At 39.1% G+C, this 25,495-nt stretch overlaps 1 protein-coding gene across 2 annotated transcripts in view; it reads right to left on the reverse strand.

Annotated features, from left to right (window-relative positions):
* Positions 1-25,495, reverse strand: part of wnk4a (WNK lysine deficient protein kinase 4a) — a 49,864-nt gene that overhangs the window by 11,804 nt on the left and 12,565 nt on the right. For both annotated transcript variants that reach the window (XM_085466773.1, XM_085466772.1), the window contains exons 3-13: positions 18,868-19,040; positions 18,228-18,448; positions 16,507-16,664; positions 11,947-12,035; positions 10,394-10,613; positions 8,855-9,242; positions 8,102-8,244; positions 6,806-6,879; positions 5,271-5,406; positions 4,757-4,873; positions 2,143-2,316 (exon numbers count right to left, since the gene is read on the reverse strand). In XM_085466773.1, coding sequence (XP_085322899.1) covers positions 2,143-2,316; positions 4,757-4,873; positions 5,271-5,406; positions 6,806-6,879; positions 8,102-8,244; positions 8,855-9,242; positions 10,394-10,613; positions 11,947-12,035; positions 16,507-16,664; positions 18,228-18,448; positions 18,868-19,040 — 1,893 coding nt within the window. The remainder of the gene's footprint in view (positions 1-2,142; positions 2,317-4,756; positions 4,874-5,270; positions 5,407-6,805; positions 6,880-8,101; positions 8,245-8,854; positions 9,243-10,393; positions 10,614-11,946; positions 12,036-16,506; positions 16,665-18,227; positions 18,449-18,867; positions 19,041-25,495) is intronic.

Consider the following 25,495-nt stretch of genomic DNA (forward strand, 5'->3'; position numbering starts at 1 on the left):
AATTTGAAGCATGTGGAGGAGGGCATACTCCCATATGGAAAAGATGTATATAAATCTTGTAAAGTTTGTATCTGTCTTGTGTGAAACTTGTATGAAAAGCATATAAGAGTGAAAACAGATATAAGATCTCTTGAAAAATTATATAATGAAGCTTGTATGTTTTGGATACTTACTAAAACAATGTATGAAAGTAATGAGAAAGTGGCCACTTTCATGAGTAAATCATATAAGCCTTATATGATTTACTCATGAAAGTGGTCACTTTCATGAGTAATCACATATAAGTTTTTACTATTTCTTTTCCATATGGGACAGTTTGGACTTTTTTTTTTTTTTTTTTAACTATTTTCATAAGTTTTACAACTTTTTCTACTAATACAGACGTTCCCCAAGGCCATTCATACTACACCAAAGTAAATAAGTATTAGATTTCTGTAATTTTACAAATTCACTACTTACAATTTAAGTCTAAAGAGTCATGTTGACCGGTTTTTCATTTACTTTTTCGTATACTGAAATATCTCAGGGAATAAGTAGTATTAGTTAGACTTCTGTGTCCTGACAGAACAGGGATATTTACTGGCCTGGCTCACGTAAGATCAAAATAGGCTGCATGTGGCTCGTGATGTAAAAATAGTTTGACAATCTTGCTTTAAAGCCATCAGCGGGCTGAAGTTTTCACATTTCAAAATCTACAGGATAGTGTGTTCTGGGTGAACAAACTCACTAGTATTTTTATTCTTGGATTTAATTTATATATTATTACATCCTTTAAAGGTGTTTTCAGCCTCCTCTGTAGTCATTTTTCAGTGCTGCCGTGTCCACCAAGCTAAACTAACCTGGTGAAATGGTAAATAGTGCACAGCGGAAATCGCACAAGTGCTGTTTTTGTTTTGTTTGTCCACTGGTATGTAGAGTAAGCTAAGAACAGCTAGACAAGCAGGACTTTCCAGGGATCTAATCTCCATTTATAGAATTTATTAATAGAGTCCCGGCACAATGCCCCACCTCAGCATTACAAGAGCCAGAGTAGAGGCGCTGTGGACAGATGAGTTTCTGGGCTTGTCAGTCTCTTCCTGACTTCCTGTTGGTCTGTTTTCTTTCTCTTTTTCTTTTTTTTTCCCCTTGACAATTTAGGACTGCAGTCATATTATCTCTCAGCTGTAAGGGGAAGTGGCTACGCATGCAATACACATCAAAAGTGAAGCTATAAACGTAAACTCAACCAGGCTAAAGTGTTCTGTTGAACCTGAGATCTTTGTCCAGATATTAATGTGAAAAGAAAAGAAAAACATCATTGTTTTCCTAAACAATATTCCATAAGCAGCAACTGGAAATGCTTTCACATTAACACAGTTTGCTTTTGAAGCTTTTTCAAGTATCAGGCGTATTTGTCATTGAACGATTCCCATTTTCATGTGGAAACAAGATAAATAGATGATAAATAGTAGTTATGGCTCCAACTTCCCTCTTTTTCCCATTATTTCTCAATCTCTATGATCATATTTTTTTTTACCAAAAGGACAAGAATGGTTGTTTCTTTGTGTTCCACAAAGTGGAAAATATCCTGGCAGAACTGATGATTCTTTTCCATAAGTGGACAAGCTGTACCTGGTTACACATTAGGTCACATCTTGTACAGGGACTACACTGCTCCCAACAAGTCAGTTCATTTTACAGCTTAACAAAACCTGGATTCATAAAAGCTTAATTCATCCAAGCATAAATTATTTTACCCACTCCCTGTGGGCAGATATGCTGGAAAGTTCATTATGTTGTGGAAACAATTTGTGGTTACGGAAACAAATACAAAAAAGGAAACACATGATTTTATGCGTTTTATGATATTAGCACTTTAAGTGAAAGCTCTTCGTCAGGTGGTTTTAAGAGCACTTAGCCTTTAATCTTAAAGGACTAACCTCAGGAAGGACTGTGGACAGTGACGTTTTTTTATTACCAGTGGACAGGACATTACTCTGAAGTGTTGAATTTGTCCCAGATTTATGGGTCTGTCATTGATCAGCGCAGAGAGATGTTGTAATTTATGATAATAAGCACTGTAAAACACAATCACTTCCTTTTTCTCTCAGCTAACAATCCTGTGGCGCAGATTTATGGAAAGGGGCAGGTGCTGTTTCTGACCTGTGAGGACGACAGTGAGCTAATCCCTCCGTGCAATGCAGGCTGGGCAAGTCGGTGCCCAGTGGAGTGGACCGGCTGTTGTTTGGCAAACAGTGCCTCGGCTCGTTTGATGATGTCACCCAAGCGGTAGATAAAGCCCTCCTTCTCTGATGGCAAGATGAACTCGTTGTGCACCTAGATGGCAAAAGGACCACGGAGAATGTATTCAGATACTTCACTTAGTCAAATTCAAAAGTGCCACAAGGTTATGAAAAGCAGCTAGAGTTTCTCGATAGCAGCTCGCCAGATAGTGCAGAATGAATAAGGTTCTTAGGAGCTGTAGCCAAAAAACAACAGTCATAAATAAACTTTTTAGCTTTTAAAAGAAGTGTTATAAATAACAAATTTTTTATTTACTTTCACAGACAAAGACATAGACTGTATATCAAAGATGGTTGTGGGCACTGTGACATCACCCATTAGTTTGTGAAGTCCCATCTTCTTGAGTGGCCATCACCAGATATTTCAGTTCTGACATATAATCAATATAATTTGTGTAAACACTAAAATGAAATTTAGCCTTCTTCGTCTAGAAGATGGTGTAAAAAATATGTTTTGTCTTTATTCATTACTAAGATTGTATTTTTCAGTAGTTTTAAGTGGAGGGGATTTTATTTAATTAATATAAAATTACTTAAAATTTTATTCTGTACTGGTCTGTGTAATGTTATGACTTTTATATAACAATTAGATCTGCAACATTAACTAAACAGCTGTCATCAGTCAAAGTGGAGTAAAGTGCCAAAATGTATTAATTAAAAGAAATAAAGTATAAAATATTTTTAACGTGTAATACAATAAATCTGTAAATATAGTACACTAGTGCTTGTTTATTTTGTGGGTTTATGAAATCCACAACGTAGCAGATGCTTAGAGGAGTTTTGCATATTCATGCAGTTTTCAGTGTGTCTGAATTGTGGGCTGAGGCGTAGCATCGTTTCCTGACAACATGGCATAATTCAACTCATTTAAAACCCTCTACTGAGAACCACTGTGCTGTTGTGAAGCCAAGTGTCCCTGCTTTGCCAAGACGCAATAAACAAAAGCCTAGTGTGTTTTTAGAGTGAAGGAAAACTGCACATCCAGCGAACAAAAAGTGCTACTGCACATGCTGTCTCATCGCACCTTCATGTGAGGTTCCCTTCCCCAAGAAGAACTCTTACTTTCATCACGAACCCTCAGTTTTTCCCTACCCTTAACTAGGGATTGTTGGCTTTAGCCCATAGGTCTGTAATGACTCAGTCACTGGTATGCTAGCAAAGATCAAGTGGTTAAAATGCTAAAATATAAATGTTTCAAGTAAATGAATGCTGAGCTTTGTTTAATTTTTGTCACATTTTTTCTAATTTGAATGAAGTAGAATTAACATTTAAAATTTCAGATATCATAAGCAAAATTAAAAATCAATCAAAATTATTATTTCTCAGGGATTCTAGTGCTACACTCTTATTTGATGTAGCAAGCACTTATAATGTTTATAAAAGTCAAAAAAGTAGTGCCTCAAACATACATTCTTTCTAACGCCCAGTAGGGGGCGACTCCTGTGGTTGCAAAAAGAACTCACATTGTACAGATGGCAAAACTGCCCACTTTCTACTAGATTTATTACTGCAGTAAAGAAATTCCTACTGAGTTTATGGTCTCATTTGCTAGGTTCAAATCTTGGTTAATAAAGCGTGATCTTGATTTTTGCAAGTTTATTCTCATTTAGCATAAATAGACGAGTGTGCAGTGTCCCGTGTTTCCTCAGTCAGATCCAATCCTAGCTTATAATTCTCATGTAAGAGAAATAACCAAGATGGCAAAGGCCAGCATGTCAAGCACAAGGCTTCAAAACAGCAGCCAACAAAATACAAATGGCTACTTTGGTCTTTTTAAACAGTCTTTAAGCATTAGCTGCCCAATAAAGGTAACACTAAAGAAAGTACTATCTGAAGGTTGTAGCAAAAATTGAGACTCACAAGACCAGGAAACATTTGTTCAATCTTGCATTGTCCAATTTTGGGGATGTAAATTGTAGTTTCTGTTTCCTGTTTTTAGCCGACAGGTTAGGAATGGCACCCGGTGTGGTCTTCTGCTACGTTCAGAGATGCTCTTCTGCAGACCTCAGATGTAACAAGGTATGCAGAAGAGCAATTGGTATGCTCCTGACCTGTGGCTTTGACAAGGCATTTTCACCCACACCAACTGCTACTGTCTGCATTTTTCATCTTTTTCAAACTACCCTCCATAAACTCTAGGGATGTTTGTGTGGGAAAATCCCAGTAGATCCATAGTTCTTGAAATACTCAGACCAACCAATATGGTATCAATCACCACACCACATTCAAAAACACTTCAATCACATTTCTCTGACATTCTGATGCTCAGTTTGAACTTCAGTAGATCATCTTGACAATGTCTATGTGCCTAAATGCAATGATTTTCTGCCATGTGACCAGTTGACTAAAGAAAAATATCGTTGTATAAACATAATAAAGTTATAAAAAACCTAATAAAAACAAGAGAAATGTAACAAAAGATGACCGTTTGATAATTTTATATATATAATGGCTAAGCACAGATAATGGCTCACCATGACAGCAGCAATGTCTTCTGGGTTATCTCCATCCAGGTCGAACTTGAAGGTCACCATCTTGTCATTGTGCGTCTGCAGCTGGCACTCCACCACCCGGTCCACTTTATCAGAGAGCTGATGGAGACAGAGAGGACCAATGGTGATGACATGTCTAAAAGCAGGAGTTACAACATGTTTGTGCACATGTATGAGACTCTACTGTAGCAGACTGTTTAGGCACATGTGGTTATCCATGATGCGTTTGTCTCTGCAGCCAATCCAAACAGGCTCATTAAACGACCACAGAATGTCCTGATTAAAAAAGCAATGCACTGCGGTCGCTGGGGGAAGAGCAGCATTGCTACTGATAACGTTACATAACTAGGGTGGTGCCTCACCACTCACTCATAAATAAATTTCCTCCGCTAATTCAGTTCAGGCCAGTTTGATTTATTTGTTTATCATGTGCAGAAAAAAAAAAAAAAAGGATTTTGCTGTGCTGTAATTAAACCAAACATTTGATTTATTGTACCCCGATGATGCGAAGCCTCGAGCGCGCCCTCCTCCTGAACAGCTTCGCAGCCGTTCGTCTCGCCACTGATTTCTCGTTCTTCTCCGATAGGCCCTCGTAGCCGTCGCTCAGGCTTGAAGTCACATCAGACGCGTAGCTGTACAAAAAAAAAAAAAATCATATGAGTTAGAAAACACACCCTAAGAAACCACTGATAAATTCCTTGTAAAGCAATTTTAAAGCCAATTCATCATTTAGAACAAAAGTAGAGATCTGAATATCCACAAGGACTGATTATGTTGGCACATAGAAATAAACACTCTGAATTGTCAACGAAAGGGTTGACGTGTTACAGTGGCATGTCTCTGGGGTACAAACAGAGTCTACAAGAAGCTGGTGTTCATCCAGGGAAAGCAACGTGTCGGTGCGATCTGTAACATTTATACAGGAGTTTTAAGTTTCAGAGAACTGCAGAACATTCAGGGTATTTTATAAAAAGGTTTGGTTCAGCTAATTACATCTCATGGGCCTTTTTTTGGACCACTGTGGTAACAGACCCCCCCTCCTCCATCCACCTCCCCAGCACAGGCTGCAAACATTTACAGGCCTACTGGCTGGCAGCACCCACCCGTCCCTATTTAAAAACCTCCACCTCACAGGTAACTTTAGTTCACCTTCAGACACTGAGTACACAGAAATCAGACAGAAACAGGCGAACATCTGTGGCGATGCTGCAAACCTTTGTTTTCTTTGTTATTTGTGACACGCAGTTTGGGTCGTCAGTTATCGAGGGCTTTTCTCAGAAGAATTAAGCAACTGGGAGTGTGTTTTGGATGCTAAACAGTGCATGACCAGGCTGTTGCAAAACATGACAATCAATCCCCTCTTGATGTTTGCTTCAATTTATAGTAGACATGTTAGATACAGCCTGTTCCTTGCTAATCGAAAAAGGGAACTAAGATGATGGTGAAAGAGCCTGACAATCACTTTATTTACCCTAAAAAGAGCTTTGATAAATTGGAAGATGACATAATTTGTATTAAACATATTAGGTTCAAAATAAAATCACAACTTTAGATCAAATTTGTGTATTTTGAGGTGTGTTAAGCAACGAAAACAGCATTTTCTTATATTCTATAGACTAAAAAACAAAAAATAGATATATCATCCTCTTAAAGTGTTAAATCCAAGGTGAACATCCTCCACAACACTCGCACACACAAACACATTGTGCTCAAACATTGCATCACTAATATCCCACCAGCACAGAAAACAAGGCCTTTACAACATCTGACACACAGTCAAAAAAAGAAATCTTCAAGGGTCCATTCTGCCTCTCTGCAAAGAAAAACCCAGCAGAGTCTGTCTATAGCCTCAAGCCTGAAAGCCCACAGGAGTGGAGGAGGAAGGGATCCAAAGAAAATACATTTCTACAAGATTCCCATTGATTTTCAGGTTTCTTACTTAAATTAGGCAGGAATTGTTAGACTCTATTGTTCATTTAACAGCAAATAAAACGGCGGAGTGAGGAGGACAGAAAGGCTCGACAGATTTACCTCTCCACGGGGGAGTTGAAGCCACTCGTAGGCCTTGAACTGCCGTGTTCTATGTTGTTGGAGACAGCAATACTCTATGAATAGAAAACAGGAATGTGGTAAGATAAACATGGAAAAAGACAGTGTTCATTTTCTTTGTAGTTATATGTGATGTTAGGTGAGGAAAGTACTCACTCTAAAACAGTTATTTCAGTGCTTATGACTAAATTTGAGTTATTTTGGGGTTTACATTTTAACTTGTAAAATATTGATTTTATGACTATATAAATGCAAAATTTAGAGGAAATTTGATTAGTTAGAAAAAGTGATATTTATGCATCAAATATGGGAAAAAGATGATCACAGATCTTTTCACTTTCTGATTTAAAATGAACATGATATTAGAAAAATTTCTTTCAATTGAGACTGAGGCACAAGCTGCTAGCATGTCTTTAAACTCTTAGTCTACCTAAATTTATTCAGCAACATGGCCCAAAAATTGCATCTTGCATGCGCTAACTATAAAACAAAATAAATCCTGATTTGAGGAAAAATATTTAATTCATCCTCTGGGCCCTCCAACCAGTAGCGGGAGATAGATGCCCCTCCCTGAGCCTGGTGCTGTTAGAGGTTTCTTCCTGTTAAAAGTGAGGTTTTTCGTCCCACTGTCACCAAGTGCTTGATCATAGATCTGATAGTTGGGATTTCTTTCTAATATTGTATGGTCTTTACCTTACAACAGGGGTGTCCAACTCCAGGCCTCAAGGGCCGGTGTCCTGCAGGTTTTAGATGTGTCCTTGATCCAGCACAGCTGATTTAAATGGCTAAATGACCTCCTCAACATGTCGTGAACTTCTCCAGAGGCCTGGTGATGAACTAATCATCTGATTCAGGTGATATCTAAAACCTGCAGGACACCGTCCCTTGAGGCCTGGAGTTGAACAGCCCGCCTTACAATATAAAGCACCTTGAGCTGATTGTTGTGAATTGGCACTATGTAAGTGAAACTGAATTGGATCGAACAAAATTAATAAAAATGTCTTGCTTGGTGATAAGTCGTCAATGACTGACGGATCTATTTATAAAGTAACATTAAGAAACTGAAATTAAGAGAAAAAAAACTCAACTATAGTTCTGTATTTAAAGCTGTTCTTAAAAGGTTTGTGTTGCCCTTTAATTTTCTTTTTAAATTATGTGTCAGCCCTGGATTGGAGAGATTAATGAAAAGGCGGTCTTGTAAAGTCTTCAAAATCATCCTCCCCTCTACCACCCTGAGCTTTCTCCTTTTATAACAAGCTCTTTATTGAAACCACTTACCGAGGGGAAGCGGAGGGAGATACCGTTTACGGCGGGGGGGTTGGGATGCGTGGTGGGAGAGTTCGCAGGCATGCCGACGTTGCCGGCCTCCAGCGGATCCTGAAGACCAGAGGGGCTCAGATAGCCGTCCGTCTCGCAGTCAGCTGTTTCAACAAAGCACATCGACCATTAGCACATAACCCGCTGTGGCCTAAAAAACTGACACAATCTGTACTCTGTGCATTCTTGCACACACCTCTAATGACCCCAGCCTGAGATACACAAAACACATAAACAAGAAAAATCTGAAGGGCTTCACTGTGGAATAGATTTGCTCTGGATACATTTAAATGAGATCAGATGGCTGTCTCTAAAACAGGAATAAAAAGTTGAGAAACATTCAGCACAGCACATGTGCACACCATGGAATAAGACCTACAGGGCCTGAATAATTCAGTTAACCACAGTTTCACTTTTCTCTGCATCTCTCCCACGTGCGTTGACATCAGAAAAGCCTTGTGTGAAGCGCACTTGTGCAGCTAATGCAGTGAAAAACATGTCTCTGGAGTTTAAGAACAGCAAATAAAAGAATTTAAACAAAACTTTAACAAAAATTTAATGTACTTTACTTGTGTATTTTTCTATTTCATTCTTCTACTCCACAGTAATTCATAAGGGACAGCATTTACATTAATCCTGCATACTGCACAGTGAACTTTTGCATGCAAACATTTAACTTTTCACGGTATATGGATGTGATATCAGACAGCTTACAGTTAGCAGAAGACAGGCTGTTGTGGCGAACTTGAAAGTGCTGGTCAACTTCGGGCTCCTCTGGCTCTGCAGGGTAGTGGGTGCTGACGCCAGAGTCCACAGAGCTGGTGACGGGGGACAAAACTGGGGCCAGTGGTGTCAATGGCGTCAAAGGTGTTAGAGGTGTCAGGGGTGGGATGGGGGAATCTGCTGCAACAACATCGTTGACCTTGGGCGAAGCGGCCTGGTGCTCTGGTTCTTCTTCTATGGCTTCTTGCGCCTGCTTCTTCTTCCTCTCCTCGGCCTGCCGCCTCAGTTTCTCTCTCTGACGCTTGATGATCGTCACTCGGTCGCGTATAGCCTTCGCTACTAGTTTGAAGTCTGCTTCACACACAAAGCCAAGCACAACCTGCATAACAGCACAGGGAAATGGTCAGGGTACAACATGCATATGAGTGCTAATACAGCTCTATTGCATTTAATGACCTACTTATGCAAGCTGTGACATTATCTGAGAGTTTTATAAACATGCAAAGTCGGTGTTGTATTTTTTATTTTTTTTACAAAAAGAAAACACATAGGCCTCATTCTTTTGACAATCTGGCATTTTTTACAGCCTCCCATGACATCCAGTTCAGCAGAGTGGGACACCGAGTCCGTAAGAACCTCTCAACACATAGTCAGATTACAGCAGATTAGCCTGGCACGATGTCCCCTGCTGATACCAAATTTGATCTTGATGAAAACTGCCGTAAAAAGGTAAACAGGTAAGAAATTGTATCTTGTATTCTCATTAAAAGTGACCTTTATGGAGGACATAAGGTTTTGTAATAAGTGTAGGAGCCATTATATTATTAAAGACACGATTACGGCTGCTTCCTGAGACGTCCTCTCCCATTTCAAACCACTGATAATTAAATGGTGAGCTGTGACCTTAACATAGTACACAAGGTGTTCTCCTTAGGAGCTGCAGTGGATATAACAACAGAAAGGTAAAGGAACCACAATGATGTTGAGGTGCATGTGCTTTCACTGTTAGGGTTAAGAGTCAAACCCCATACAACTCTAATTAAATTGAACCTATTAAGCTTTTCCTCATTTCTGTCACATTTATTCTGTTACAGTTCAGGATTATCATGTTAAACATAACCAAGCTTTGAATATTAAGGCCACAATAATAGGACAGGTATCCCTCTCATATCTTCTTTAAACCTATTGTTTGTGAGGGGCATCCAATTAGAAGAAAGATTGATTAAATCGCTCCTGGAAATATTACAACTGAATCCACTTTTAGTTGTCTTTCTAATCACGTTAGTGTCCAAATTAGGTTTTTGTTGCATTGAGGACCCTCATCCACCCTTCATTTGGAAAACCTAAAAAACCCCTAAAATCGTAAATGAAGATTGGGATGCAGAGAGCACGTGGAAGTTGGCTAAGTTGGCCTCTATCTGCTGATCAGGAATCAGTTACTCCATTTCCTCACCAACATCTGTTACAAACCTGGTCAGTAAAGCAGCAAATATTGACCTCACAAAATCCTTTCTTCACGTGCCAACCTACCATTTCCTGTGCCACCTCCTCAGGCACATCTTTGTAGAGCTCGAAGAGGAACTCGATGGCGTTGTTGTCCTTGTACTTCCCGTGGAGCTTCTTGGTGTCGTCCATGCGCAGCCACAGCTTCAGGCCTGACTTCACCATGTCATCCTCCTCTGCCAACTCCACATGTACGCCATTGTTTTCCTGGAAGAAGGGGTGATCCAGAAGGTCCTGAATGGTGTACCTATAGAGAGAAAGTAATTTGTTTTATCGCACTTAGGGTTGCTATTGCAAGGTTATTTCTCATAACATCCGAAACTAGTTTCACTTCAGTTTAAAAACAAACAAACAAACAAACAAAAAAATTTAAGGAGATATAAAGGAGATGAACTGAAGACTTTTTACAAAGTTTTCTTTGTAATTGTTTAAAATAAATTAACTTGCAATTAATTTGCAATTGAAATCCAAATCAAATGCTAAAATATACTTTCTTCCGAGTAAATGCACTTTCTACCACTAATATATGCCCATGGGTACAGTAGTATCTGGTTAATGTTGTTTATATGCTAAAAATGGGTAATTTTAGTTACTAGGTGGGTTTTAGGCATGTATATTTCAACTTTTGTGACAATAAATGAGATTTTATTCCCATGAAATTAAATCAATAGTACACTTCCTTTAAGTGTTGCATGTGCATAAATGCTATAAAGGGGGCATTTTAGCTTGTTAGCTAAATTGTCATCACTACCATCATAATGGCCTCATAATAATCATGCATTATTAATTTTTTGTATAGAAATGGGATGTTACTGCTGTGAAATAACTGATACAACGCTTTTGTAAGGTCTTATAGATGCTTAAATGCTAAAAATGGGCAATTTTAGCCTTTTGCTAACTAACAACATGATGTCATGTAAGAGGCTTCAGGGGCCTAAGATGACCTGTGCCCCAAGCTTGGTTGGTCAACTGTTAAAGGTCTATGAGGAGTCTGTGAACAAGGCAAAAAACAGACACACAGACAGAGATTTTGTGTAATTTAAAGATTTTTACTTCAGATGTTCAGCTCATATCAGTCCACTTAATTCACAGATTACAGCACACTAAATCAGTCATGGCTGTGTGTTTATGAGATTAACTGTGACTCGGTACTGAGCATGAATTGGAGTACAAACTGCCCACAATGCAGCCTCACTGCAAATGTGCTGAAAAATAGCAGCTTTTGTGCTTCAATCATTAGAGGAGTCATGACTAAAATACCCATCAAAATTAAATTTAACACAGTGGTTTTCAAACTGTGAGGGCAAATGCCACTTCAAGTGGCCATCTGGAGGCTAGGATATACAAATATGAATTCTTAAAAAAACAAACAAACAAGGTTTTATGATGTGATTGCATGAATCTTTATTTAAGGAAATTAAATTTGTATAAATTTGTATAATTTAGGCCATTTTAAGGCTTTTTAAAGTCCTCTAGACATCATGTATGTGCTTTCTGAAGCATAGTGCAACATAATAATTGAGAATAGTGAAGAGCAGAAAAGATGATATAAATAATAAAGTGTGTGCTTTCATTGTTACCTTTCATCTTTGTTCATACGGATGCAGCCCTCAATGATCTCCTTAAGTTCTGGGACTTTGACTTTATAGAAGCTGTCAGGTTTAATGCCCTGTGCAAACAGATAAGAACACAGAGTTTAATTTCATCTATTAGGCTTAATAAAAAGTGTAGGAGGGAACACAGACTGGAGCTTTATGCAGAAAAAGTTAGCAACAATGATCTCCTCCCACAGTTCTTCTTCTGAGACGATCAGATCAAAGCGGTGACAGCCGCTCCCGGCTGCACCGCATGTCTGATATATCGTCTGCTTTGTGACATCTGCCTCTAGCCAGCATGACATTTGGCTTTGCGACCATGTCAACACCAGAGGAGAACAAAACCAAGAGCTCAGGATAAATGGAAAGAAACCCAGCAATGCTCTCCCTTCTTTCCTTTCCCTTTAACTTACACCAATCCTTGCACCGATTTTTATTTTTATTTTTAACTCAGAACAGTTGCTGTTTCCATGCAGTTAATCGCAAAATTATTAGGGCAGGACTTCTCAGTAATAAGAAATAAGGGAGTTCTTCTAAATGCTATCATCAGTATGTGCATAAGTCTGTGTACAGATTACAGCAGAGCTCCAAGTCCTGTAACAACAAAGATAAGAAAGGAAGTAACCAAGGTCATTTGGCCAGCAGATACCAAAGCAATGCAATGATGCACCCAAACACCTAAATAATTTGATTTACCAGTAAAAGGCTGAGTGGTACACTTTGTTATCTCATTTAAAGACAGACATGTCACTGCATGTAACTGGTTCTCTTTAATCAGGGTCACAAAGAACTTCAATGCATACTCCTGCTGCCTGTTTAAGTGGGGCAAATGACAGAGCTTTGAGAGGAGAGACAGCATAGTAACGCCATTCCTATTTTAATTTTTGGTGGGTTTTTTTTGGTTTTTTTCCATTCTTTTGATAAAGCATCCCAACTACATGCCAGTGCAAACATAGCGCGCTTCATTGCAGTTATAGACATGCTGTTTGTTTGTTTAAGCACTCTGCTGCAGTGTCCGCATACTGTGTAGGCACCTTGAGAGTAAATCCATTTTCCCTAGATCCAAATCTAATTTGTGACTCAGCTCCTTTCTGGTGGCGACGGCAGTCTACATGTAGATAAGAGCTTGAGAAACACACTGCGCTTGTATTAACTTTGGTTTGTGGGTCAGATTTTAATGTTGTTAGGAACATAACGATCAGTGAACCCAAATTATTTTACACAGATATGAGAACAAAGCGTGGTTATGTCTTACAAGTAAAGTGTGGTATTCTTTGACAAGAAATTCAAGTATACTAAGGAGGAAAAACACTATAAGACCAAAATACCTAAGACTTACTACTGTTTTCTAATTTTAATTCATTTTTCTTCTTCAGTTCACTTTCCAGACTGGTTGTTTGCTTCAAAAATGCTTTAAAAATGTTTAGTTTTATCTGAGATTTTATTAATTTTGTAATAATGAAGATGAAATGGTTATTTATTAGAGACAAATTTAAGGACATCAGAACATTACTGCAATACAAACACTTGTCATCTGAAGACATATTATCATTAGTTAATTAGTTTGTCTCTATAGGCTTTCAGTCATATGAGCCATGTTAATCTCAAATGCTTGATAAGAAGGCAACTGGACTTTTTGTATTGATGAAGATGTTTTACGTATTAGCCATTGCGTGAGCCAAGGTATGAAAGGCTAATTATAATGACCATGTCCCCCACACAGATTCTTTCCAATGATTTTGATGAGGTGCTTTCCTTAAATACTGAATGAATTCTGTTAACTGGTTTTATAAGAGCAAAATCAAATTCCACCTAAAAATATATCTTATTCTGTACATATTTTTATTCCTACTATGACTTCACTACAGTATTAACTTCAATTTACTATACACATTTGTTTCTATATAATTTACACTACATGGACAAAAGTGGTGCACCATTAGTACATTACACCTGCAGGAACTGTGCAGCCATGGAAAGCCATGCCATGAAGCTCCTTTTTTTTTTAGGTTTTGTGCTAATGTGGATATGAGATGAGGGACTCAGAACTTGGTTACCTTTACATTTACAGCTGATCACAGAATATGTAGGAGGGAAGAAATTCTATTAACTGATATGTTACAACAGTAACAGTATTACGTTACAACGTTTTGAATTCAGTGAAGTCTTTAGAACGAGCCAGTGTTTCACAGTTGTTTGGAAAGACGGACTGCTTGGCTGCTTTGTTTTATACACCCGAATTAAGGATTAAGATTAAGAGGTGTTATACTACTATACAATACTTTTGTCCATATTGTGTAACTGTATACACTGCTCCTGCTGTTTGCACTTTACTTAATTCTAATCTAATACAGTAATAATTTATCTTTATTTGTCTTTGGACCCTTCTTCCTCAAACATCACAAGGGCTCCCTGCACAAAGGCAGCTCTTTAATAAAATTCTTTCCTGCTTTGGAAGAACTTGACTGGCCTGCACAGAAGCCCCCCCAAGCTTTGAAGTAAACCTGAATGGCAACCGCAAACTAGTCGTTATCAGCCATCATCAGTGTCGGACCTCACTGGTGCTGTCGTGGAACAAATCCCTCCAGCTAGGTTAAACATCTGGCAGGAAAGAGTTTGATAGCATCATCATTAATGACCCCAGAAGAAGTTCTTTATCTCAAACACAAAACCCAGGAAATCTTGCTAGATATGTCGTCATTGTTTCCAGCAGTTTCTCAAATTGGGCATATACAGCAGATCACTTAAAACAGATGGAGTGGGGTTGTTCCATCCTAATGATTAATGTTCTTTTCTTGCTCACCAGTGTAGAAAATGTGGATTTAATCATGCTGAAGAACAGCCTGTTCAAAAAACCTTTAATGGACGAAAGAAGCAGCTTCTGACACTGGTAAGCCTCCAATTGTACAAAGAAGGGGGGGCGGGCTTTAATGGCTGAACCAACAGGTGTGTTTACTGTAAGTGTAAAAAGCAGGAAAAATAGGGCTGTTCGATGTAACGATATATATCAGATGACGATATAAAAACATCTATCGTTTCATTTTACGCTATCGTTTGTTTCGTGGTGTCGCAAAATAAACTGTTTACGGCAATATTTTTTCATCGTTCTGATGGTTACTGTAGTGGCTATATTCATTTCTTAAAGTTCTCTCTTTCTCTTATATGTAATATAACCACACTAGGGACAGACAAGCGCCTGTTTTTATGCGTTGTCGTTAGCAACAGCGACGGCAACTCCTTCGCGTGTCCGCTTGTTTATGTTCCACATAAACCTTTCACAATAAAGCTCAAGATCCTGTTGAGACTTTTCAAAATAAACTGAATCACGTGAAAGAGCAGATTATTTACGGATAAGAAGTAAAAAAGAGCCGCCAGGTGCTAAAAAAGAAACCTTAGACTCAAATGTTAGAACAGGCAACCCGCAGCACGCCGTGTAATAAACACAAAGAAATCGGCAGCCGTTACAACTTATGTCTAAAAATGTATAGTTTCACGCATCGGTTAAAACACTCGACTCCGGGTAAAGGACACGCAGCTGGAAACAATTCACGCATGTCGAGCTGCCCGAGATTCACAGAATTTACAGAAAATTTAAAATTTTTGTGATTTATATCGTTATCGGACGATAGAATTCTTATATCGGGATATGAGATTTTGGTCATATCGCACAGCCCTAGGAAGAAAATAACAAAAATGAAATAAGGAAGTCCTAGTGGATAAAAATAAGTGTAAAATGCACAAACACCCACATACTGTTGGTTATATAGCGTACATGAGAAAGCACGTTTCTATCCATTTACTTGGTGTATACTTAAATGTGAACAAGGAGAGTCTGTAAACAGTCACGACAGAAGCCCGTCTGTCCTGCCTTTCATATGTCACGCTATATTGGTTACTGCGGGCCTTTTTAATAGCAGGTGACTTCAGCTCCACATAAACACAAAGCATTAACAAATCATAAAAAACAGCAGCTAATGACTGTGTTTTTTCATCATGATGTATGCCTAAGCTTCTCCACATAATGCTCCTGTCTGTGGAGGAGCCAGGAGCACTACGACTTGTTGGCATTGTCACTTTCTCACTTTCCAGCCTCCGTCAGACACGCTGTTTGCTTTGCATACGCGACACACAAGAAAGAAACAGGCCTCTTTGTGGAGTAAGGAGTGAGACACATTTTCCAAAACATATAATTCTACAGTCGCCTGCTCTCGCCTGCTCTCGCCCACCGTGGCGTCACTGATGTGCTTGGCACCCCCCAAGAACAGCCTGAACTGCATCAGCCTGTGTTCCCAAAATCCACTTCTTTAAAGCCCATTTCATCGTCAGACAGATAAATTCCAATGCAAAAAAAAGAAAAACATCTGCAATCTGTTATGTTATGTAATGATGATTTCAATCCCAATTCATGTGCGTTTTACGTATTTCTATTTGTACGAATAAGATATCCTGGTTCCTCTCTAATTCCATCATCACGGAAGAACACATGTGGACAATCACACTAAATATCGGGGGAAATGAGGTAGTCCTCGTCTTTGCTTTACTCACACTGGTGACTTTGCGGTAGATCTGGGCGGCATTTTGGCACTCAGAATATGGGTACTCAGATGTGGCCATCTCCAGGATGCACATTCCTAAGGCGTAGACGTCCACCGCTTCATCATATTTCTCCTCGTACATCTCTGGGGCCATAAACTCAGGTGTTCCTGTCAGGGGAGAAGAAAAGGTTTAAAGGTTGTTCTATTATTTAAAATCCTTGATGAGCCATAATAAGAGTCAAGGACCCTTATTGGACAGTGTGATTGCCACTTTGATGGCATCAGAACACGCTTTAAACATGAGGTGAGCTTTTTAACTGCTAAACTCTCTGCCAAGATGACCAGGTAGTTTCTGCTCAAAGAGTTTCTGCTCAAAGTAGTTGCCTGATGCAGTTAAAACCTCAGCTGACAAGAAATTTGCAAATCAAACAGCTCAAAGATGGGGTATTTTGAGAAAATTAATACTTATTTATAGTTGATAGAGATTTTAAAATAACAGGAGCAACTTTCTAGAACAAGAGACCTAATACATATAGTAAACTAAGTGAAGAACGTGCAGTCTTTTCTCGTGACAGTTTTTCCTGTGCACAGGACAAGCTGTATGCAATGCAAGCCATGTTTATCCTTTTTCTACAAGCAGCCATTCAACTCTGTTCCTGGAATCTATTAAAGTAGTTTTGCATGATGCACAGTTCCCCATAATTCATCTTATGGGTGCAGCCCCTTCCTTTACTACCCTTTTAGCAGCATTTACCATCCCCAGACTTTGAGGTAAGAAGCACTGCTGGGACACTGCGCCACTGCAGGTGAGGCGTGAACGACCAGAGGAAAAACATGAAATGGAACAGAGCTGCAGGGATGATGTTTTTAAAGAAATATAAACAAACAAGAATTTCCTGACATTTTTATTTAGATAAAATTTAACCTGCATCCTTCTTTTTTAAGTCACTAATGATTAATATTCATGATTGTTAGCAATAACAGCTGCTAACTAAGGCACGCATGCTTATATTAATGTATATAATTTCCAATTCCCATTAGCATGCCATCATTTGCTAATTAGCACCAAGTAGACAGTACAGTTAATGGATGCTGATGGAAGTGTCATTTGTTTTGCAGATATTTAGATTTTGGCATTGCATGAAAAGCAGGTATTACTAGCATATAGCTCTTGAGGTCCTTTACTCTGGTCCAAAGTTATAGTCTGACTAATCATTACAGCCAACAGCAGAAAAAAAAAATCTTGTTAATGTTGTTTGCTGATAAAAAAGGTTAAAAAATGTTCCTCTTGTTAAAATACCCCAACATACTGTGTTTGATTTGGACCAAATGATTTAAAATCAGTGCCACTTTCAACAAAAATCAACAAGTTATTATCGTGCATGTGACGGCTGGCACTCCCTGGATGTAAGTGATGGGATGGGCAAGTTCCAGGTGAAATTAGAAGCCATTTGGTTAATGATGCTGCATTTAAAAATGCAGACAGGAATTTAAACAGAGGCATTCATGGTAGTATGAGTACGGAGGAAATAAGAGTAAGCAGAAACAGGAGGGTGTTTACACAAATGCAAGGCCTGTAAAATGCCATTGGATTTTCCCACCATTTCAAGACCATTTTAGGGCATTTTGCATATAAAATTATATTTTCAGATAATTATTAACTGATAAATTGTGCTCTAGATGCCGTTTCTTTCGTCTAGCAGGGTAAACACAGACTAAATTAACACTTACCAATGACACTTTTAGCAAAAGAGGCACTTTTGAGAGTGGCCAGCCCCAGATCTCCAATCTTGACAGAGCCTGTGGGGCCAGTGATGAAGATATTATCACATTTGAGATCCCGGTGGATGATGGGAGGAGTGCGTGTGTGCAGGAAGTGCAGCCCTTTCAGGATCTGACGACTCCAGCGCTGGAGCAGCTTCAGCTTCATCTCTTTGAACCTCTTCAAGTACCTAAAAAGAAAACAAAAAAAAAAAAAAAAAGAGGATAAGAATCAGTCCAAACATATCAAAACACGGAAAGAAAAGGAAGCTTTTAAGTGCTACAAAATAATTAATCTCTTATTTTGACAGCCAAGAGGAAGTTTTAAAATGAGTGAGTTTCCTGAATTCGCTCCTAGAACATTGTTTCCAAAGTAGAGCTTTCATCATTACTTAAAGGAGAAGTTGTCAAACATGACACAAATATCCTTTTTGGTATGCGAGACTTGGCAAGTTTTATTTAGAAACAGAGCATCAGCTACTTGAGACAAAAATGAACCGTTTTTAGGTTTGTGGACTTTGATCTATACATAAACTGCAGTCTTTTATATGCATATACACATGCAAATCTGCAGTTTAATTCAAAAGTGGAACTGGACACAGGGACTCACGTCTTGAGCGTGCCTGAGGTCATGAGTTCAGTCACCAGGATGATGCACTTATGGCCCTTCATTGTCGACTTCCAGGAGTCGTGGAAGCGCACAATGTTCGGATGCTGCAGACCTTTTAGCATCTCCACCTCCTCGCTGAAACGCTGACGCTCTGCCTTGGTTAACTTGCGAGTCTGTGTAAAAAAAAAAAAAAAAGTTACCGTAATAGGTATTTATTAATATTAAACACTTTTAAGACATCAATATGTTGACCACCTTCAGGATATGAACATTAAAAAAAAAAAAAAAGACTTAAAATCTGCCGATCATGTAAAATGATTGAAAGCTTTACAACCATGACTAAGTGGGGTAAGATTGCTTTGCCATAAAAATCCAGTTGTGTTGATGGTTGAGTTGTAGCTGTAGTAAAATTTTAACGTGCACATGCTCTGGTCTCGTCAGGGTTTTGTTTGATTACATAAGTTGGCAGCAATAAACACAGCAAATACAAATGCATGGGAGCGATCTGATAAATCACTGTTACGTTAGCTAATGAGCTCACTGTGGGATTGGAAACCACAGGTTCATCCATCTGGGTGACCCTCCAGTTGCATAACAACATTTATTTTCCAATGAGAGGAGCGCTGACTTTAAAAATTTACGGAGGAAGTTTCTAAAATCTGTGTAAAACTGCACTGAACCAAACACAGCAATCACATCGGACAAACAAAGACATTTTTGTGCTTCCTTCTGGATGAATGGCCCAATTTAGCGACTGGTGGAGTAACTCTGCCTGCGGTGGGCGGTTGGTGGAAAACTCCCAAGAGACTTCAGGACCATGAATTCTGTATTGAGGTAGATTTCTGGGGAAAAAAAAAAAAAAGCTCTACATGTGTTTATGCTTACAATCAGCTTGACCACTGCTGTCTCCCTCCTCTCGACGTTTTCCCAGCGAGGCTAATGCTGAGCTATCAACACAGGAGGCAGACTGTCTGAAGAACTGCACAGTCTGATGTCACACAACGAAACGCTACTCTTACCTGCGTCAGTCACCTGTCAAACTGTCATATTACACCAGCAGCCCGAGTATGTGGCACTGAGCTCAAAGGCGAAACACAAAGGAGACCTCTGACCAAGTGAATTACTTTTAGGTCAACAGTGATCAGTTTATGATGTGAGGACAGGCTGCAGCTTATTCCTCATATATAAAGAGCTCTGTCAGAAACACTAAAAGCTTTGCATAAAAGAAAAACATCTTGGCGTAAGGGTCAAAAGGAATAGTTAGAACTGCATTCAAAAAAGCTATTAAGCAAATAAGAGTAAGTCACTTCAATTTTAAGCTAATTTTTGATGGCTACACTTAAATTAGCTTTATGGACACTGAGGATTAGAGCCGTAATGGGATTATGTGCTCTGAAAATAAGGGAAAATATGCAACATGATACAAATTATGGCATGTTTGCAGCTTGCATGAGCCAGGGCGAGTCAATGAGTGTATGGTTTGATGTGCATCTGGATATTTATGCATCTAAGATGACAACATCAGATAACTCTCCTGCAGAGAGTCACCTGTGCAAAGAAATGAAAGCTGTTTGCAGGACAGAGGCGGGGCAACTTGTGGCACGCAGTCTAGCCACTTGGAGTCCCGGACGCCCCCAAAACCACAAGATTTACTACAGCTTGGCAAGCAAGATGGCACGGCTGCAAATGACAACAGCATAAAATGCAGGCCTTCTTGGAAAACCAAAATCTTGCAGTAGCAACTGTGAAATACAGCGTTCAGAAAAATGTGAGCTGCCAAACTAAGCGGCACCGATAATGGGTGATTACTTCATGTGACTCATCCAAACCCGTCCTCTATTTAAAGCAACCATTGTTCATTTAAAAAGCCAATAACTGAACATTATTGGGGGGAAAATTAGCTGCAGATGGAGACAAGAAAAGCAAATTATGAGCTGCATTAATCATCTAATTACACTGTTGTTGATACTGGCCAATTTCAGGGTGACTTAACAACACCTCCTCCCAGTAAAGACATTCACTTAAGCTGTGACTAACAGAGGAATTGAAAACTGATCGTGTTCCATTATGTTTTGGTTTTACTCCAACCGTTTTCTCATTAGGGCAGCGGCTGTTTGATCAGAGTATAACTTCATAAGCAGGAATATTCATTTTATTATTACAGACAACTGTAGCCCGTTTTAGTTATAAGCCCTGCCCTCTGGCATTTCCTAAAGAAGATACCCCCATTCTGCAAGGCCTCTATCCAACTTTTCCATGGTATATTAGCAGGCCTGCATCTGTCCCAAACCTCTCACTCTCTCTTTCTTCCACCTCCCCTCTCTGAGAATCGAGGCCAACATAGGTTGCATAACACCAGAGAAAGCGATGCAGGGGGGGAGCAACAACAAAAACAAATAATCTCCATTTTGAAAGGACAAGTGGGTATATCAATAAAACAACCTCAGAGTCAGAGGTGTGTGAGCATGCCTCTGCAAAAGCTTTTCTTCTACTGCAGCCTCTTCCAGCTAGATGATTTATTCTTAGCCACTCAGAGGTGTGTGTGTGTTAAGTTGGGGGTCTGCAATGGTTGGGGTTGGAAATACTTCAGTTCAGAGCCACATAAGTGAAGTTATATAAGCAGTGTTGATGGTAGAGGAGGCAGGGGTATTAAGAAGTCCCTGTCAGCGCCCCTATTATGAGAACAGGGACATGGACACAGCATGTCAGACAACATTTGCACCAAACCAGGTGGTGTGCAGTGCATACTCTGTCTTAGTACAGGAATGAACTGTGTGCATTTAAACAGACGCAGAAAGTATGTACGCGAGTTGGGGAACATCCAGTCAATGCAGATGGACTGCAGCATCCGCAGGAATCTTAACTAAATGCAGAGTGAAAAGTAGGGCAAGTAAAAAAAAAGAAGAAGAAGAAAGAATTCAGTCTCACTACGTATAGCCTGCAGGAATGCGTCTTAAAGGTTTCAACTGACTTTTCAGTTCATTTCTCCTGCAAAAATATAATTCTATATCAGCCAGGAGTTTATTTTGTGATTATTCAATGACAGACCTTTAGGCACAGTGTAATAATAATGGTTACTTTTAATTAGGTAATGCAGTAAGTCATTACCAAACCCTGTAGTAAACAATGGATTCTAACATCACCCACTGGTTTTAAATGCTGCATGATTAATCTTCTTGAACTGCTGCTCTTCAGCTGCTCCCTTTAGGGGTCACCACAGCAGATGATGTGTCACACCAACCCTCTGTATGTCCTCCTTTACTCCATCCATGAATCTCCTCTGTGGACATCGTCTTTTCTCCCTGCCTGGCAGCTACATAGTCACCCTCTTTCTAGACATCTTCCTTTGTCCAATATATGCCACATTGTATTCATTAAGACTTAAAAATAGTGATTTAATGTCAAAGATCAAACGGTTCAGGGGTCTTTTGAGTCTTCAGACAAGCCAGCTGCTTGTACACATTTTAGCTGTAATTTACGTATGATTCTAACATGTAATTATTGTTTGGAAATGAGTGACATTGAGGGCGTGTCTCGTCCTTAAGCAACCAATCAGCACGCTTAAATAGAAGTCTAGCTTTCGACTTCCCAAAAAGAAAAACAAAATGATTCATTTTGTTTTTAAATTTTAACATATTTTAGATAAAATTTGGATGACATTTTTTGTATAAAAAGCCATGCTAACAGTATGTTAGTTCCATTCCCTTGTGGTTTATTCCTTCATTAAACACTGCAAGATAGCATCAACTGCTGCACCCTCAGCTAAACGGCTGCTAGTTTGTGCACAATTGCTTTCCTCCATTAGCTCCAGTACTAGCAGGCTTTAGCCATGCATGAAAAGTTCCATGTTGTTTCATAAGTTAAACATAATCTCTTGCCAAATAATTGCTAGCTCTATATTTTAACATGATTTTTTTGTTGTTTTCTGTCAAGAAATTAAAGTTTAACTGGAAGAATTTGGGTTTTAATATGTTGGCGCAAGAACAAATTGCAATCTGCGATTTTCTAGCGCTAACTATTTAAATTTGTAAACCAAACAAATAACTCATCAGTTAAAAGAAGGGAAAGATCAACTGATTATTAGTAGAAAAGTTCAGTTGTTGAATAATAAGAATAGTAGTAGCTATAACAGTAGTTCACCTTATTGATGTAATATTTTGATCATATTGTATTCAATTTTATTGAGCAACATACTCTTTATTTTATATTTGTTGTGGTTAAGTCAATTTAAACTGCGGTAACAAAGGAATTTCCCAACTCTGGGACAAATAATGTGTATCCTATCTTATCTTAAACTCTGTGTAAACCTGCTTTGGGACTAAGGCAAGTTTTCCCTCCTCTTCCTGTCATTAAGTTATTATTTAAAGTGAAGCTAACAGGCAATAACTCCTGTGTCCTGTGACGCTGACAGTGAGGAGCCCAGCAGATAAAAACCAGAGTTTGTCTTGACCCTTTAACGACAGGAGGAGAACCTGCGCAGTTGCAGAATTAACAAACTAGTGTCCATCGGAGACCGTGATGACAGACTTGCCAAAAGTGAGGATTGAGGTCAAAGGCAACGTGGGAAAAAAGTCTGACCTCACAGCACTGAAACTGACATGCCCTCCCCTTGACTGACATACAGTTTGTATAAACACGCACGTAGGCACCTGCACTGGCACAGGGTCACATTTAGATGTTTGCAGGTGAGAACTGAAGCAGCAGTGTGCTCTTTCCAAGAAAACCTGACATGGTCTGTAAATGGAGCAGGCAGAGGGAGGTTAGCCATTAATCTCATAAGGATTGGGGAGTCAAACCAGCCTCTGACTGCTGCTCTCCTTCTGAGAGGCTGAATCGACTTGTGGCGCCCGCTAATTAGATACAGGATTACACTATCTCTTATGTGTTTTAATCATGAAAAGCAGCCTGTCATAAAGTCTTTGCCAGTGCTGCTCAGACACTTTCAACATCATATTGCATTTTAGGGTTAATTTTGACACTGATACTGTTATCTTATAAAATTTTATGCATTTCACTTTATAGTTGGAAAAACGACTTTTACATGTGGTGACACTGTTTATAGCAGCGGTGGGCAATTAATTTCCCCAAGTGGTCACAATTAAGACCCAAGTGTAACATATACTATTACCAGTAGCAGTTTTTGGAGAGATTAAAACAAAAACAAAAAAATTACTGAGCCGAATTGAGTTCACCTTATTGGTTGGATTTGGTTTATAGGATACCGACTTGGTCGATTCGACCTCTACTACAAGGCTATGTTTGTTTGCAAGCTGGGAGATCTTTTATCGCCTGTTGACTTTGTTATTCTTGACATCTCTTAACCTATCTGGTGTTTGCTTTTAGTAACTCATTAAAACGTCAGTCTTCTAGAAACTGCTCTGCATATATAGTACCATCCTGCACCTTCTCTGAGACTTCTTTTAAAGGGTTAGTCCTCTTGCCCTTTAGGCTGAGCATTGCGTCACGCAGTTACAGAGATGTGGAACTTTTCCTTGCACGTTACATCTTTGATTGGCTCTGTCATTTTCTGTTGGCAGCTTGTAAGTAAGTAGTTCCTTAAACTTCAATTAGAAACTTTTGAAAATGCCAGCACAGTAAATGTGAATATGGACGATCAGTAGTTCTTAAACGACATCATGTTCATGGCTTGTGAACTTGGCTGGTGTTTATGCAGTAACCTGAGGATCATTTTGAGCTGTAACACCTTTCAGTTGATATCGGAGCAATCTCAGGTCAAGAAAAACAGATGGAAGGACACTGACTCCTATCAGATGAAATAACTCTGCAAGGAAAGGATGTTTGGAAATGCCACAGTGCACAATATAATAGCTGTTCTGTCTAATAGTATGATGAGTGTAAAAGGAACAAACACTTTGTCCTCCACAGGAAACATTGAATCACTGAAAGATCACAAGATGCCTGAAGGTTGCAACCTGGAAGAGAGCTGCCTTAAAAATAAAGCCAAATAGTTCAACTCGATGACTCCAAATGAGACTAAAAGAGTAGAAAAGGTTTACTTATGGGTCACACAAATTCTATTTTTTTTTTTTTAGCTTTTTGTACTGTTCATAATGACACGAGTCTTTATCAGGAAATAGACTTGAGTTCACACACAGTCATCCCCAGGGTTAAGAGAATGGCCAGAAAAAAAGAAAATATCAAGTTAGTGGCAAAAGAAAGGCCACACTGCTTTAAACTCATAGGACAGGAACAGCACAAACACAACACAACACAACACCAATAACCACTCTTTACAACCAAGGTATGGAGAAAAGGTGGCATGGTTGGAACTGAGTGATGCTAATGTGTCCATATGGCCCAATATGTTTCCACATAACATCAATATGTTTGTTGAATTTATGCCACAATAAATTAAAGCAATTTTGAAGGCTAAATAAAGGAGGTCCAACCTGGTACTAGCAAGGTGTACAGATTAAAGTACTTGAGGAGTTTAAGAAAGGTAACTAAAACTTGTGTACTTGCATTGTGGTTTACAGGCAGCTCCTCAGTCTGCACAGCTAAGGCTATTATTGTAAACTGCAGTAGACTCGACAGCCGTCAAAGATACATCTTCTACCTCCAAAGAGCCAAGGCGAATCTGTGGGCTTTGAAACCTGATTAAACCGAG

This window comes from Copadichromis virginalis, linkage group LG8 (genome assembly GCF_057382275.1).
Source record: "Copadichromis virginalis isolate Kocher_CV1m ecotype Utaka linkage group LG8, C_Virginalis_male_GT1.1, whole genome shotgun sequence".
Lineage (NCBI taxonomy): Eukaryota > Metazoa > Chordata > Actinopteri > Cichliformes > Cichlidae > Copadichromis > Copadichromis virginalis.